This window comes from Thamnophis elegans, chromosome 16, assembly GCF_009769535.1.
Source record: "Thamnophis elegans isolate rThaEle1 chromosome 16, rThaEle1.pri, whole genome shotgun sequence".
In the NCBI taxonomy this organism is placed as follows: Eukaryota; Metazoa; Chordata; class Lepidosauria; order Squamata; family Colubridae; genus Thamnophis; species Thamnophis elegans.
This window is the reverse complement of record NC_045556.1, coordinates 28,183,991-28,199,927: the sequence shown is the minus strand read 5'-3', so window position 1 is coordinate 28,199,927 and position 15,937 is coordinate 28,183,991. Positions and strand designations below refer to the sequence as shown.

The 15,937-nt window shown below is 47.0% G+C and overlaps 1 protein-coding gene across 1 annotated transcript in view; it reads right to left on the bottom strand.

The window, feature by feature from the left end:
* Positions 1-15,347, bottom strand: part of GPSM1 (G protein signaling modulator 1) — a 39,206-nt gene extending 23,859 nt beyond the window's left edge. The window contains exons 1-3 of the mRNA XM_032233212.1: positions 15,241-15,347; positions 1,708-1,932; positions 832-967 (exon numbers count right to left, since the gene is read on the bottom strand). Of these exons, the coding sequence (XP_032089103.1) occupies positions 832-967; positions 1,708-1,932; positions 15,241-15,293 (414 nt within the window). The 5' untranslated portion in view covers positions 15,294-15,347. The remainder of the gene's footprint in view (positions 1-831; positions 968-1,707; positions 1,933-15,240) is intronic.
* Positions 15,348-15,937: the final 590 nt, after the last annotated feature.

The following is a 15,937-nucleotide window of genomic DNA, read 5'->3' as shown; positions in this document are numbered from 1 at the left end:
TCCCAGAGGAAATAAAGAGGGGCGAAAGGGGAGTGGAGTTTGCAGGAGACCATTAGTTCATTCCTGCATTCTTGGCAAATATTGTGGCGTCTGAGAGATATCGGCCTGGCCATTCTCCAAGCCTGATCAAAGCCGGTAATTGGGAACTATCTTGAAAGATTTGCAGGAGAGGAAGACTTTGCTGGAGAGGAAATTCACTGTAAATAAAGGAGTTTATCGGGAGGAAGACTCGGGCTTCATGCTGCTGGGGAAACCTAGGTCAGAAAACCTCCCCTGACAAAGCTTCATTCAGAAAGTTAAGACTCTCAGAGGGAAAGCCATGATGTCAGCCCAGAAATTATGGAATGAAGCCATCCGTCTCCACTGCATCGTGAAAAGGAAGCACATTTTTTGCACCCTGGTGCGTTCCTGCTCATCATCATGCCTATGCCACCTCCGTGCAGCTTAGAATGAGGCCTCTTCCTGTAAGCATCTTCAACCAACTTGAATTCACATCCTAACTCAATGTTTCTCAAACGTAGCAATTTTAGGGTGTGTGGGCTTCAGCTCCCAGAATTCCCCAGCTTAACCTAATCTTAACCCGTTCTGTCTGGGGAATTCTGGGAGTTGAAGTCCACACATCTTCAAATCACCAAGGTAAGAAACACTACTTTAGCTAGGAGTCAGCCCCAGATCAGTGTGGCTGGATGGGACATGGTTTGTAGAGTTAAAAGCTACCATCCTGCGACTGTGTAAGGCTAAGAGGGTCTCCTCATTCCGTTCCTCCCCACCCTAGGCTGCTGTTTTCCTTGCCAGAGGCTGGATGGTCACTGAGGGGGCCCCCCTTCCTACCTTGTCTCCTTGTTCCTGCGAGATGTCCAGATGTCTCTGGCAGCAAACCAAGGCTTCGTCGAACTGGCCCAGGATTTTCAGCGTGTTGCCAAGATTGCCGCTGGCTTTGCCCTCTCCGATCCGATCCCCGATGGTTCTGCGGGCATTGGGAAAAGATGCTGGGAGTTTTCTTTTGGAAGAAGCAGCCATAGCACTTAGGCTTATATACTGCTTAATGGTGCTTTCCAGCCCTCTCTAAGCGGTTTACAGAGTCAGCCTATGGCTCCCCAACAATCTGGGTCCTCATTTGACCCACCTCGGAAGGAGGGAAGGCTGAGTCAGCCTTCAGCCTGGTGAGATTCGAACTGCCAAATTGCAGGCAGCCAAAAGCACCTGAAGGCCAAACAAGGAACAATGGATAGAAACTGAACAAGGAGAGATTCAACCTGGAAATAAGGAGGAATTTTCTAACAGGGAGAACAATCAATCCATGGAACAGAAGTTGCCTTCAGAAGTTGTGGGAACTTCATCCCTGAGGCTTTCAAGAAGAGACTGGATTGCCATCTGTTAGAAATGGTGTCGGGTCTGCTTGGGCGGGGGGGTGGACTAGATGACCTTCAAGGTCCCTTCCAACTCCGTTAATCTGTACCTGTATCCCTTTTCTTGACTGCTTCTATTTCTCTTCCTTTTCCCAGCTTCCCCATGAGCTCCTTCCATCTCCCACAGATCACCTCTCTTTCTTTTCCAGCCCAACCCAAAAGGGAAAATGGAACATTCTGGCTTTCTTTCCTGCGGGTGGAAGTTTTGCCAATCTGGCATGGCTTGAGCGTTGCAGCCCCAGACTCGGTTCCTCCTTCATGTCTCCAGAGGGCTCAGTTCTGGCTGCAGAGCGCTTACCTGGCCAGCGTGAGATCGTGCTTATGGTACTCCAAAGCTTTGGCATAGTCCTTCAGGTAGAAGTAGGCGTTGCCCAGTTGGCTGTATATGGCGCTGAGGGTCTTCAGATCCTCCGTCCCCACTTTGACTGCGTGTTCGAAGAAGGCAGCTCCGGAAGGGAAATCCCCTGCCTTGCACGCCCGCTCTCCTTCCAGAGCTAATTCCAAGCACGAGGCCTCCATCCTCCTAACGAAAACAGTCAAACAATCTTGGTCAAAACGTCATTTTCTAGAAATTCTCAGCTTGTGCGAGAGAAACTGTCCAGGCTTACAAGCAACTGGGAGAAGATGAGATGTTGTATCTTCTATCTATCTATCTATCTATCTATCTATCTATCTATCTATCTATCTATCTTGTGACCCGAGAAAAGCGTGCACGACAAAAGCATGCTGACAAAACCGCGTCGCTAAAACCGCGATGTTATCACCGCGGCGACAACAGCGCAGCGACAGAAGGGCACTTTACAACAGCGCGGCAACAGAAAGCCGATTTAAGTTAAGGTAAGGGTTAGGGTTAGGCTTAGGGTTAGGTTTAGGATTAGGTTTAGGGTTAGGTTTAGGGTAAATGCTAGTAAAGCATTTTGCTGAGCCCTTCGGAAGGTGCGGATTTGCCCTCCGCGGTTATGTCGGCGCGGAAAAGGGCTTCGCGGTTTTGTCGGTGAACATCTATTTATCTATCTATCTATCTATCTATCTATTTATCTCTCTATCCTTTCTATGTCTATCTCTTCCATCCTTGTCCATCCATCCATCCATCCATCCATCCATCGTATTTTTCAGAGTATAACACACCTTTTCCCTCCAAAAAGAGGGTGAAAATCTGGGTGCGTCTTATACACTGAATACAGCATTTTGCCTACCGAAATCCTGCCCTCTTTGCAAAAATTGAGGTGCAGAGGGTTTGGGAGGGCTGCAAAGTGCTCCTGGGGGCTGGGAAGGCAAAAACATGCAAAAAAAAGGCCATTCCCACCCCCCCCCCCGCCACCAGGAGCGTTCTAAGAGCCTCCCAAAGCTCTGCATGCCCTTTTTTTTGTTTTTTGCAAAAAAAATGAGGCATGCAGAGGGTTGGGAGGCCTGCAGAGTGCAAAACCTTTTTTTAAAATTTACCTCTTCAAAACCATGGTGCATCTTATACTCCGGTGCATCTTATAGTCTGAAAGTGTGTGTGTGTGTGTGTGTGTGTGTGTGTGTGTGTTTTCCAGCATAACTCTGGAACGCCTCGAGCAATTTCAACCAAATTTGGTACGCAGACCCTGGAAACAATACTGTGGGGGGGTAAGACACCCCTTCAATCTGCTTCAGCCACCCCAGACTTTGGACCCCTTTTCTGCACCATTTCAGGCCCACAGGAGGGAAGGGAAAACGAGACACTCTCCCCCTTGCACCATTACTAGTTTCCAGTTATTTGAACTGCACGAACCGCTTGCGCGAAATTAACATCTGCGTAAATCCTGCTTGTGGAATGTGAGTTTGTATATATGAAGATGAATGATCCACGTTTTAAATTAATTTAATTTTATATTATTGTATTATTGTACTATTGTATTTTTTTTTAACAATTACAGTGGGGTATGTATGAGGAGAATATCTGTGCGGTATATATGAGAGGATCAAGAGTGCGGCCTGGAGCCCCCTCCACTGAGTGCAGAAGCAGAAGTGGATGGGGGCCCAGATCCGCCTCTCGTCCTAAAATGAATGGTATGAATGGCCTGCCGGGAAGAATGGGGGCAGTGGGAGGAGAGGAAGGGTCTACGGGGATGGGGGCGGGCCGGAGCATCTCGGTTACGACCGGGAGGGGCAGGTATGATGGGAGCTACAGGGCTAGCCATTATCAGGGAAGGAGGGTTCACTACATCACAGCAATCCCTTGTTTCGGCCCTGTGAGCTCAACTCAAGGACCTGGTGACAAGAGAAGTCAGGGCCCATGACAACCATGGACTTGACCCAGGTAATTCAGGGTCCGACTCATAGAGTGGGACACACGGTCGACCTTGTGTTCCTCTCGGGGCAGTGGAGACGTGATCTTGAACTAAGGGGAATAGAGATCTCGCCCTTGACTTTCGGAAGCTACTCCCTCACTGCAGGGAGGTGGAACCGATTAAATGGTTCCGCCCCAGGCGCCTGATGGACCTGTTGGGATTTCAGAAGGAGCTTGGAGAGATACCTGATTCCCTTGCCCACAATCTGACAGAATCCATGGTCGCCGCCTGGAATACAGTGGCGACTGAGGCGCTGGATCGGATTGCGCCTTTGCGGCCTCTCCACAGCAGTGGATCCAGGAGGGCACCTTGGTTCACTGAGAAACTCCGGGAGATGAAGCACCAAAAGAGACACCTAGAGCGACGTTGGAGGGCTAGCAACTCCGAATCCGACCGAACACTATTAAGAGCCTTCATTAGGACTTATTTAGTGGCGAAACGGGCCGCAAAATGTGCACATTTTTCCACTCTTATTGCGTCTGCAGAATCCCGCCCAGCCGCCCTGTTTAGGATAACCCACTCCATCCTGAAAGGGAAGGATGCGGGGGAACCCTTACAGGGAAGGGCTGAGGAATTTGCTCAGTTTCTGTCGGACAAAATTACTCAGATTCGGACAGACCTTGACTCCACTTGGACAGTACCAGCGGAGATGCCGAGGCAGGGTCTTGATCAGATTTCCTGGAATGAGTTCCAGCTTGTCACCCCTGAGGAAGTGGACAAGGCCATGGGAGCAATGAGTGCCTCCACCTGTTTATTGGACCCGTGTCCCTCCTGGTTGGTCTCGATCAGCAGGGAGGTAACCCGAGGCTGGCTCCAGATGATCACAAACACGTCTTTGTAGGAGGGATCTTTCCGCAACCTCTGAAGGAAGCAATGGTAAGACCCCTCCTCAAGAAGCCTTCTCTGGACCCAGCTATTCTTAAAAACTATCGTCCAGTCTCCAACCTCTTTTTGGGGGGGAAGGTTGTTGAGAAAGTGGTGGCCCTTCAATTCCGATGGATCTTGGATGAAGCAAATTATCTGGACTCCTTTCAGTCTGGTTTCAGGCCTGGATACAGCACCAAAACCGCTTTGGTCGTGCTGACCGATGATCTCTGGAGGGTCAGGGATAGAGGACATTCCTCTATTCTGGTGCTCCTTGACCTCTCAGCGGCCTTTGATACCATCGACCATGGTATCCTTCTGCGACGGCTGGAAGAGGTAGGAGTGGGAGGCACCATTTTACGGTGGTTCTCCTCTTACCTCTCCGGCAGGTCGCAGTCGGTGTTGGTTGGAGGGCAAAGGTCGACCCCTAGGCCCCTTATATATGGGATGCCGCAGGGCTTGGTCTTGTCCCCCCTCCTATTCAATATCTACATGAAGCCACTGGGTGAGATCCTCCGTCGGCACAGGATTAAATAGCATCAATACGCGGATGATACACAGTTGTATCTCTCCGCCCTGTGCTAGCTCAGTGTAGCGGTGGAAGTGATGTGCCAGTGCCTGGAAGCTGTTATGGTCTGGATGGGAGTGAACAAACTTGCATTCAATCCTGACAAGACCGAGTGGCTGTGGATGTTGCCCCCCAAGGACAGCCCAGATAGTCCATCCCTAAGCCTGGGGGGTGAAAATTTACACCCCTCAGAGAGGGTCCTCCTGGATCCGCAGCTGACATTAGAACATCACTTGTCGGCTGTGACCAGGGGGGCCTTTGCCCAGGTTCGCCTGGTGCACCAGTTGCGGCCCTATTTGGCACTTCAATCGGTCACTCACGCCCTCGTCACCTCAAGACTTGACTACTGTAACGCGCTCTACATGGGGCTGCCCCTGAAAAGTGTTCAGAGACTACAACTGGTCCAGAATGCAGCCGCGCGAGCGATACTGGGTGTACCAAGATACACCCATATTACACCTATCCTCCGCGAGCTGCACTGGCTTCCTATCGGTCTCCGAACGCAATTCAAGGTGCTGGTTATTACCTTTAAAGCCCTATATGGCCTAGGACCTGGATATCTGCGAGACCGTCTTCTGCCACATACCTCCCAACGGCGATAAGATCGTACAGGGTGGGCCTTCTCCAGGTGCTGTCAGCCAGACAATGTTGGCTGGCGGCTCCCCGGGGGAGGGCCTTCTCTGTAGCCGCTCTGACCCTATGGAATGAACTACCCCCAGAGATCCGGACCCTTCCCACTCTCATGGCCTTCCGAAAGGCTATCAAAACCTGGCTATTCCGGCAGGCCTGGGGCTGTTGACCTTATGACTGAGGTCCAGCCCTGACCAGATTGAGTGCATGATGTGGTTTTTAATCTGTTTTTCTCTGTGTTTTAATTCTTTATTTTTTAAAATGTATTTTCTGTAAGCTGCCCAGAGTCCTTCGGGATTGGGCGGCCTATAAATTTATTAAATACTAAATACTAAGGAGAGAGATTCAACCTGGAAATAAGGTGGAATTTTCTGACAGTGAAAACAATCTACCCATGGAACAGAAGTTGCCTTTGGAAGTTGTGGGAGCTTCATCTGGAAGCTTTCAAGACTGGACTTCCAACTGTCAGAAATGGTGTAGGGTCTCCTTCTTGGGTGGGTGGGATTGGACTAGATGACCTACAAGGTCCCTTCCAACTCTTTTAATCTGTTAAAGAAGAGATTGGACAACCATTTGTCTGAAGTGGTTTCCTGCTTCAACAGGGGATTGGACTAAAACATCTCAAAGGTTCCTTTCAACTCTAGGAGTTGGTGAGTTATTCTGTTATTCCTAAACATTTAATGAACATCTACAACATATGGTCAATTAGTATCTACAAACACAGCACTTCAAGTGTGCAAAATTATCTCATTAAAAGCTTTTCTGTTTCTTCCTTTGGTGTTAATAAATTCAGCCTTGTTCGCAGACGGAAGTCTCTACTGCTTTTCGGTAAACAATGCAGAACACAAGATTAATTAAAGTAAGGAAAACATATGCTATTAAGCAACAGGATGTTAAAATATTTGCAAACATTGATTTTTTAAAAAACATCTGGGTAAAATATTGATTTTGGAATGAAACAGGTTAGACCACACACCAAGTAAGGTGGAATCAGGACAAATAAGTAGGTGGGGCCAATTGATCAGAATGACAGCCAATTAAGACTAACTCAGATTCAGTATCAGTCAAGATAAAGGCCCTTTGTATATTTATTGATTTTTTTTTTTAGCAGCCACAAAATCCTGCAAGTGAATCTGTATTTACGAGCCATCAAAGCTGGTGGACGCTGGCCAGGAATTGTAACTAAAGAAAAAATCCAGACTTTTGAGAACCAGAGAATCTAGAATAGAATAGAACTAGAAGGGACCTTGGAGATCTTCTAGTCTATGCCCAGTCTTTCCTTGCACAAGACCTCATTGGGAAAATATTTCCATGGCAGCTTTCCAAGATAGATAAGGTCTATGGTCATAAATACTCCTTTGAAAGACTGTTTGTCAGTCCTTGTTGAATGTGAATGGGAGGAATTCACATTAGTTTAATAAAAGGGGGTTAATAAAAGGGGGTTTGTCCAGACCAGGATCTGCCTCCTGCTTTCTGGGGAAGCCTAGCTCAGAACAATACTCTCCGCCTTGAGTTATATGCAAAAATAATGAAGGCAAGATATAAATACATTTTTAAAAATGTGCAACCTATGATTTGTTTTGGCTACGAGAAGCCAAATCTGCCACAGATTGGCTTTAAATGTAATCCTAAACACGATTGTGGTTTGGAAGCCATTAACCACCAAGGTGGCGCAGTGGTTAAATGCAGCACTGCAGGCTACTGCTAGATCAGCAGGTCAGCGGTTCAAATCTCACCGGCTCAGGGTTGACTCAGCCTTCCATCCTTCCGAGGTGGGTAAAATGAGGACCCAGATTGTTGGGGGCAATATGCTGACTCTCTGTAAACCGCTTAGAGAGGCCTGAAAGGCCTATGAAGCGGTATATAAGTCTACTGCTATTGCTATTGCTATTGGTTAATCCTGAGGACAAGCCAACTCTGAGCAAAACATGGGACGCTCTGCGAATTCAGCCACTTCCCGACATTTTGTACTTTGGGTAGAGTTGCAAAACTTTTCCAAATTCCGATTTGAGGTTCTCATGCCCTCACTGGACCAGAACTAACTTCATCCAGGACCATCGCTATTTATATCTGGCTCTCACCGCCACAATTCTGTAACTCCTTCTTGGAGAACATCAAATCCTTCTCCAAACATCTGCCTTTGCCACCTGCCTGGTTGTGGCTGAGGATTATGGGAGGTGAATGTGTTTGGAAGGTGAGCATGAGAAGGCTACTTGGGGCTCATCCCTCAATTTAGGTGGGAGGGAGATCCATAAATAGGACTTTTTCGAAGACTCCAAAAAGAGGCAGCATTAATTATTTCTGTCAATGCCAGGCAGGACAGAGAGATGAAGCCAAGCCAGCATGGATAATGACTACATTCCTTTAAAAAAAAAAAAGATTTTATACACACCCAGTGGCTGTGGTGGGCCAGTGCCACCATTGCTGGTCTAAATGGGAATTTTTGAAACCTATAAAAACATCTGTGAGGCTTCATGCAGGACAAGGAGGATCAAAGCCACCAGTTACAACACAAACACAAATCTTTGCAAGGCTCTATCAAATTTTTGTCCAGGAATTGTGAAAAATCCCAGATACCCTCCATCCGTAAAGATACCACTTTGTCTCTCTGCCTTATCCCAATGTTGGGGCCAGTGGAGCTGACAGCAGACTCGGACAGTGAGGATGTTGGGGAGGAAGATGGGCCACTCCTGGAGGCTGGGGAAGGCTCGGATGAGGGCTCTGTGTCGGAGGCAGAGAGGGGGCCAGGGCCGTCTGACAGTTATCAGCTGCCTTCGGAGTCAGATATCAGTGAGGCAGAACAGCTGGAGCCTGTTCCCAGTGTGCGCATGCGCAGAGTTTCCGGACGAAGGGAACAGCTAAAGAACAGGAGTCGACTTGGGAGTAAGGCCACAGGTGGACAATGAATGGCCCCTCCCAGAGGGAATAAAAGAGGAGTGAAAGGGGAGTGGAGTTTGTAGGAGACCATTAGTTTGCTTCATTGGTTCGTGACTCTCCGAGACTCCTTGCCAAGTTTTGCAGAGATCGGCCTGGCAGCTTTTCAAGCCAGATAAGGTCTATGACTGTAAATCCTCCCTGGAAAGACTTTGCTGGAGGTGAATGAGCAGAATTCACAGTCAATTAATAAAAGGGATTTTTATCGGGACCAGGAGTTTGCTTCAGGCTCTCTCCATCCATCCATCCATCCATCCATCCATCCATCCATCCATCCATCCATCCACCTATCCATCCACCCATCTATCTATCTATCTATCTATCTATCTATCTATCTATCTATCTATCTATCTATCCATCCATCCATCCATCCATCCATCTATCTATCCATCCATCCATCCATCCATCCATCCATCTATCTTCTATCCATCCATCCATCCATCCATCCATCCCTATCTATCTATCCCTCCATCTATCTTTGATGTATCAAGAGGGGCAAGTGAAAGGTGTATATGTATATTTGTGTGTGTGTGTGTGTAAATTTATATAGATATATAGATATATAGATATATAGATGATAGATTGATAGATAGATAGATAGATAGATAGATAGATAGATAGAGATAGATAGATATATAGATAGATATAGAGATACATATAGAAATAGAGATAGATTATATAGATATATAGATATATAGATATAGATATAGATATAAAGATACATATATAGATATAGACATAGACAGACAGATAGATAGATAGATAGATAGATAGATAGATAGATAGATAGATAGATAGATAGATATAGAGAGATGGAGATGGAGATAGAGATAGATAGAGATACATATAGAAATAGAGAGATAGAGATAGAGATATAGATATATAGATAAAATATATATAGATACAGATACAGAGATATAGAGATAGAGATATAGAGATAGATATAGATATAGAGATAGATAGATATAGAAATAGAGATAGAGATAGAGATAGATAGATTATATATATATATATATATATATATATATATATATAGAGAGAGAGAGAGAGAGAGAGAGAGATGTAGATAGAGATGTAGATATAGAAATAGAAATATAGAAATGAAATAGATATAGATTTATTAGATTTTTTTAAATCTCCCTTTATTTTTTTTGTCTCCCTTTATTTATTTATCAGCACAAATACAACATAGATATAGATATATATAGATGTAGATATATAGATGTAGATGATGTAGATGTAGATGTATAAATATAGATATATATTTATATATATAGATATATATTTATATATATACATTTAGCAGTGTCTCTCCTTGACCAGCTTAGCTCGGAGACCTCCAGGTTCAGCCCTGAAGAGGGGAGAGGGCTTTTGCAACAGGCTCTCTCTAGCACCATAAATTTTATCCCATTTATGACCATTTAGGCTTTTGCAAAACAAGCGTCTCTTTCACCCTGCATTCTTGGAGCAATTCAGGGAGAGATACGGTGACCTTGGTGGAGCAATGAAACTGGAGGTTTTCAACTCAGGGAAGGGAAAATAGCCCCTTTGGGGGGGGGGGAACCCTCACCAAGCATGGAAAAACAAGCCGCTGTATTTACTCAAGGCAGCTGAGGCCAAGGATAGGAGACGGGAAGATCTGGCACAGCCGGTGGGCTTTTGTGGGTTGAAACTTGATTACAGGCTCCGCTGAGGACCAACTGCCAGAGAACAACCAGAGAATCCAAGAAAAACAAGAAAAGAGGAAACGAGCTTGGAGGACCAGCCACGTTTCATGTGGCTGGACGTGGCACTCCACGTTGCCAAGACTCTCCCTTCTGCCGCTCAGCTCAGGTTTGTCCCAGGAGGGACGATTCCAAGCTATCCTCCTGATTTCCCAACTTCTGAGACCCAAGGAATAGTTTTCCTTTTAAAAATAGGCCGCTGTGGGCAGCCAGGGCTGTTAAACGCCCTTCTCAAATGCCCTGCAATTTCACAACTTCACTTTGGAAGAGAATATGTTCACAATGAGGATGTATCTGCTGAACTAAAACTCTGTATTGGCGACAAGGAAGGGCATCCGGCCAATAAACACTCTGGCAGCGCCATTCATTGCCCAGATTCCACCCCGCAAGGGATTACGGAGTCGTTAAATGAGGATGATGATCACAACTTCTCTTTGGAAGAGAACATATTCTTTCTCTGAGCACAAGGAGGATATATCTGCTCAACAAAAACTCCACACTGGCAACAGGAAGGGCATCTGGCCAATAAACACTCTGCCAGCTCCATTCAGTAGCCCAGACTCCATCCCAAGGGAAGAAACAAGGTGCCACCGTTGTTAAGTGAAACACTGCAGTGGTTCAATGACAACATGGGTGTTAAGTGAATCTGTGTCGACACCCATAATGCAATGCATGCCCCCCCAGCATCCATGCGCGCATGACGGGTGCGACCCCCCCCCCCCATTTTTTGCATGCTTTTGTCGTCCTTCCCAGGCTCCAGAGGCTTTATAGGAGCCTGGGGAAGGCGAAAACAGCCTCCCCCCCCACCCGGAGACCTTCCGGAGGCTTCAGGAGCTTCCCTGAAGCCTCCGGAGCACAACAAAACAGCTCTATAGGCAAACCAGAAGTTCAGGAACGGACTTCCGGTTTCCTCCTAGGGCTGGTTTAAGCCCTCTGGAGCCTTCAGGAGGCTTCCCTGAAGGCTCCGTAGGATGAAAAACAACTCTACGAGCAAACCGGAAATCGCTCGTAGGGTTGTTTTTCGTCCGCCGGAGCCTTCAGAGAAGCCTCTGGAAGGCCCCTGAAGGCTCCGGAAGGCTTAAACTGGCCCTAGGAAGAAACCAGAAGTCCGTTCACGAACTTCCAGTTTGCTCATAGGGTTGGTTTTTTGCACTGGAGGCTTTAGGGAAGCTCTTTTCACCTTCCCCAGGCTCCTATAATGCCTCTGGAGCCTGGGGAGGGCAAAAAATGGCTTTAAAAAAGGCTGAACTCAGCTGGCCAGCGTGCGCATGCTCGCTGGCCAGCTGACAGGGCAACACCTCGCGTGCCCTGACAAATGGCTCCGCAAGCCACCTGTGGCACGCCTGGCATAGGTTCGCCATCCCGGGTATCGTCTTTATTGTCATTGTACAAAATAAATGCAACAAGATTGGTTTTAGCCTCACTGGTACAAAACTATAGCGGAAATGAAAAAGAGAAAGAAAAAAAATAGTCATACATTTCTTACTTGTGCAGGGAGTGATTGTGGTTGTGTTTAAAAGTCTGACAGCCCAAGGATAGGAACTGTTTTTAAACCTATTTGTTTAAAACATGTGCCGCCCCTCCCCCATGCGTGGCAGAGACCCGAAAATCAGCTGGTGGGCGGGAGACACGCCTACATGCGTGATGGAGCTGAGCAGTCCCCATGTGTACCCTGTAGCTTCGCCATCACATTACATAGGTTATGCTGAAAGGAGGAAAGACGTGGGCAGGGGGTGGGCCGAAAAAAGAGTATTTGTGCCCAGTGGGGGGCTGACATGGAGATTGCACAAAATCAGGCCCCCAAAAACTGCAGAATCACTCTGTGTGTTTTTTTAGAAGCACCTTAAGAAAAGAGGTGCTGGAATACTACCAAAATTTAGCCACTCTGGCTTCCTCCAGCAGCGCAGTACTACAATGTCCATGGTCCTCCTTTAGATCACAGATTAAAAAACAGCCCTTGGACCAGGCTGCATCTGACTGATGTGAAGTGTAGTCCAAAAGTACAGGTCAACTTGTAATGTGTTTCCAAGACTACTATCAAGTTGACATGGAAAAGGGAGCAGGCCTGTGAGGCGTGAAATCTCACAGCCTGCTACAGTACCTCGTTGGTGGATGTGACTTATGACACAAACTGAGGGGAGGGGGAGACATGGAGTAAAGTTCAGACACCATTAACCAGAAATCAGGTTCGGCTCCGCAGAAGAACATGCCAAAATGTTGCTCCTAATAAATCACTAGATTTCTTTTGAACTTTGTCTCGAGGCTCGTAAATTAATTAGGGCATCTCTTGGAAACTTCACAGTACAATTCGCTTGCCCTCACAGCCTCCTTTATCGGCTTCCATTCCAGAAAGACTGGACTATAATACCCATCCTCCTCTACTTTGCACTGCTCTCCAAGCTATTGATGGTCAGTTGTCCCAGGGATGAAAAATATACAACATTCCAGCTAGGAGCCAAAGCAAGGCAACACTTGGCCGTTTCAGTGTGGTTAGAAATGAGACAAAAATCTGCTTTCTAGGCCCTTTTGGGTCTTCAGATATATTATTATTATTTCCTTTTTGGAGGGGAACTGATATTTAAGCCTCTGGCTCAAGACAAGTGCTGAATTGCAGCTCCCATTATCCCCCACTGGCCCCACTGGGACCTTATTTGAAAGGTGTGAAAAGCAAAGCTTGTGAGGATCCGCAAAAACCTTTCATTTCACAACCCCCGGAGAGAAGGTTGTGAGTCAACAACGCTTCCATCCTTTCCTCAAATACCGCGAGGGTTGCTACAAGCCCTTCGTCCCCACTTTCTTTCCAACAAGCAGCATATCATAGCTTCCTTCTGCGGCGTGACGCCAACATACTTCGATAGCTTCACCACAGCCAGACTTCAAAATCATGCGGTTTCCTTCAGATTGTGTGGGGAAATGGTTTTGCCAGAGTTTTCCTCTCAGATAATATATATATTATAGATATATATATATATATATATATATATATATATATATATTATATATATATATATATTATATATATATATATATATATATATATATATATATATACATACACACACACACATATACATACATACATACACACACACCACACACACACACACACACAAACACATACTTTCCTATGGTCTCCCATCCCGCTCGGTGCGATTTTGCTTAGTTTTAGCTAGGCACTCTCTCACGACCCCAGGAAAGAGGCAAGGGAAAACCACTGCTGGTCAGCTCCACCTGTGGCTTTTTTTACAACCTTCAAGCACAGCTGGAGGAGGAGGCAGCAGTGGCCTTGGGTGTAGGGCCTTCTGCTTGGGTGGGAGGTTGGACTAGGTGACCTCCAAGGTCCCTTCCAACTCTGTTTAATCTGCTGCGGCCTTCTTGCAAGCCCCGTCCAGCAACCCCCTACCAGATGGATGATTTTTGCAGCTGGTTGCACTGTGCAGAGGCAACAGGAGAATCTTGAGCAGGGAGGACGAGTTTCAAGTCCTCATGAAGGCGGGGGGGGGGAAGAATGGGAGAGGCAACGAAGCAGGGGTGCCAACAGGCGCTTGCAGGGGGTCTGCGCCCCTAATGGCTGGAGGAGAGCAAGGTAGGCATTCCCCAGCAGACCCTTCCCCAGCCAAACCGGGCAGCCTCTAAGTCTAAGATGTGCCCAGGCAGAGATAAGAGATAACCACAACAACAGAAAAGGAATGGAAGGAAGAGGAGGAGAGGAGAGAGAGGAAAGGGAAGAGAAAGAAGAAAGAGGAAAAGGAGGAAGGAGGGAAGGCATAGAAAGAGGAGGAAGAGAGCATTAAGGAGAGCAAGGGAAGAAGGAAAGGGAAAGGAGAGGAAGGTCTGGTACGCATAGAAAGAGAAGGAGAGAGGATAGGAAGGTGAAGAGGAAGAGAGTAGTAGGGGAGGGTAAGTAATGAAGGAAGGTGAAGGAGAGGAGGGAAAGAAGAAAGCGTAAGGAGAGGAGGGTGGAAGGGAGAGAAAGAGAAGGAGAGGAGGGCAGAGTAGAAAGAGAGGATTAGGGGAGAGGCAAGGGAAGAAGGAAAGGGAAAGAGAGGAAGGCTGTAGGATAGAAAGAGAAGGAGAGAGGGTAGGAAGGGGAAGAGGAAGAGGAGAGTAGGGAGAAGTAAGGGACGAATGAAAGTTAAAAGAGAGGAGGAAGGAAGAAGGGAGGGAGAGTGAAAAGAAAAAAAATCAGGTTGGTGACCATGCAAAATAGGTGTATGGGATGATAAGCAAATGTATATTTTAACCCTTTATATGGGAAAATAAATATGCAAAAGTGAAGATAAACAAGAACAAGAACAATGTGAATGTATACTTGCAACTATATATAGGAGGGGGGGGAAAACTTATTAAAAGAGAACTGACCAAGTGGCTCAGCAGCTAAGACCACGAGCTTGTCGATCAGAAAGGTTGGCAGTTCGAATCCCACGTGAGCAGGGGGGTTGGACTAGATGACCTCCAAGGTCCCTTCCAGCTATTACTGTTGAAGGCGGCCCCATGCAGCCGGTTTATACACCAGGAAAGGGGCTACCTTCGCAATCCAAGTTAAGGAGACCACAAACCTACATGACCCATGATGGTTAAAGGAAGGTTAGCTCACCCTGTAAAGGGGGGGGAGAGGATGGGAAATGCTGGGGCTGCCTTAGCTGCTGCTTCACACGACCCCTTAAACCAGGATGAAGGCATTTGGGGCTCTCCCGTTCCCCGCCCCATTTCCTCCCCGCCTCTGCCCTAGAGGGACCCCTCCCCATGGGCTCCTCCATGCCCAAGCCCCCCCTCCACCCCCTCCCCTGCCTCACCTGGACTGCAGGCGCCCGGCTGCTGCCCCGCCGAGGGGCTCCTGCCCGTCCATCCGCCCTGCCCGCCTGCGCTGCCCGGGCGAAGGCTGCGCTGAGCGAGACCAGCCCTCGACGCTGACATCACGGCCCCTCCTCCGCCCCGCCCCTCCCTCCCTCCCTCCCTCCGAAGGGAGGCTGGCCCCATCAGCTGGGCGGGGGGGGAGGGTCCGCCTTGCCTTGCCACCCCCCCCCCGCCCCTCCCGCAGCAGTTCCCTCCGAAGCCGCCTTCATGAGGACTTGAAACGCCTCCCGAAGTTGTGAATGCTCCAACACTGGAAGTTTTAAAGACGACGTTGGATAAGCATTTGTCTGAAGTGGCGAAGGGTTTCCTGCCTAAGCAGGGGGTTGGACTAGAAGACCTTCAAGATCCCTTCCAACTCTCTTATTCTATTCTATCCTATTCAATTCTCTAATAATTCTATTCTCTAATAATTCCATTCTCCAATAATTCTATTCTATTCTCTAATAATTCTATTCTCTAATAATTCTATTCTTTCTATTTTATTCTATTCTCTAATATTCTATTCTCTATTAATTATGTTCTTTCTATAATTTTTCTAATAATTTCTATTCTATTCTCTAATAATTCTCTTTTATTCTCTAATAATTTTATTCTATTCTCTAATTTCTTTTCTTTTCTATTCTCTAATAATTCTAT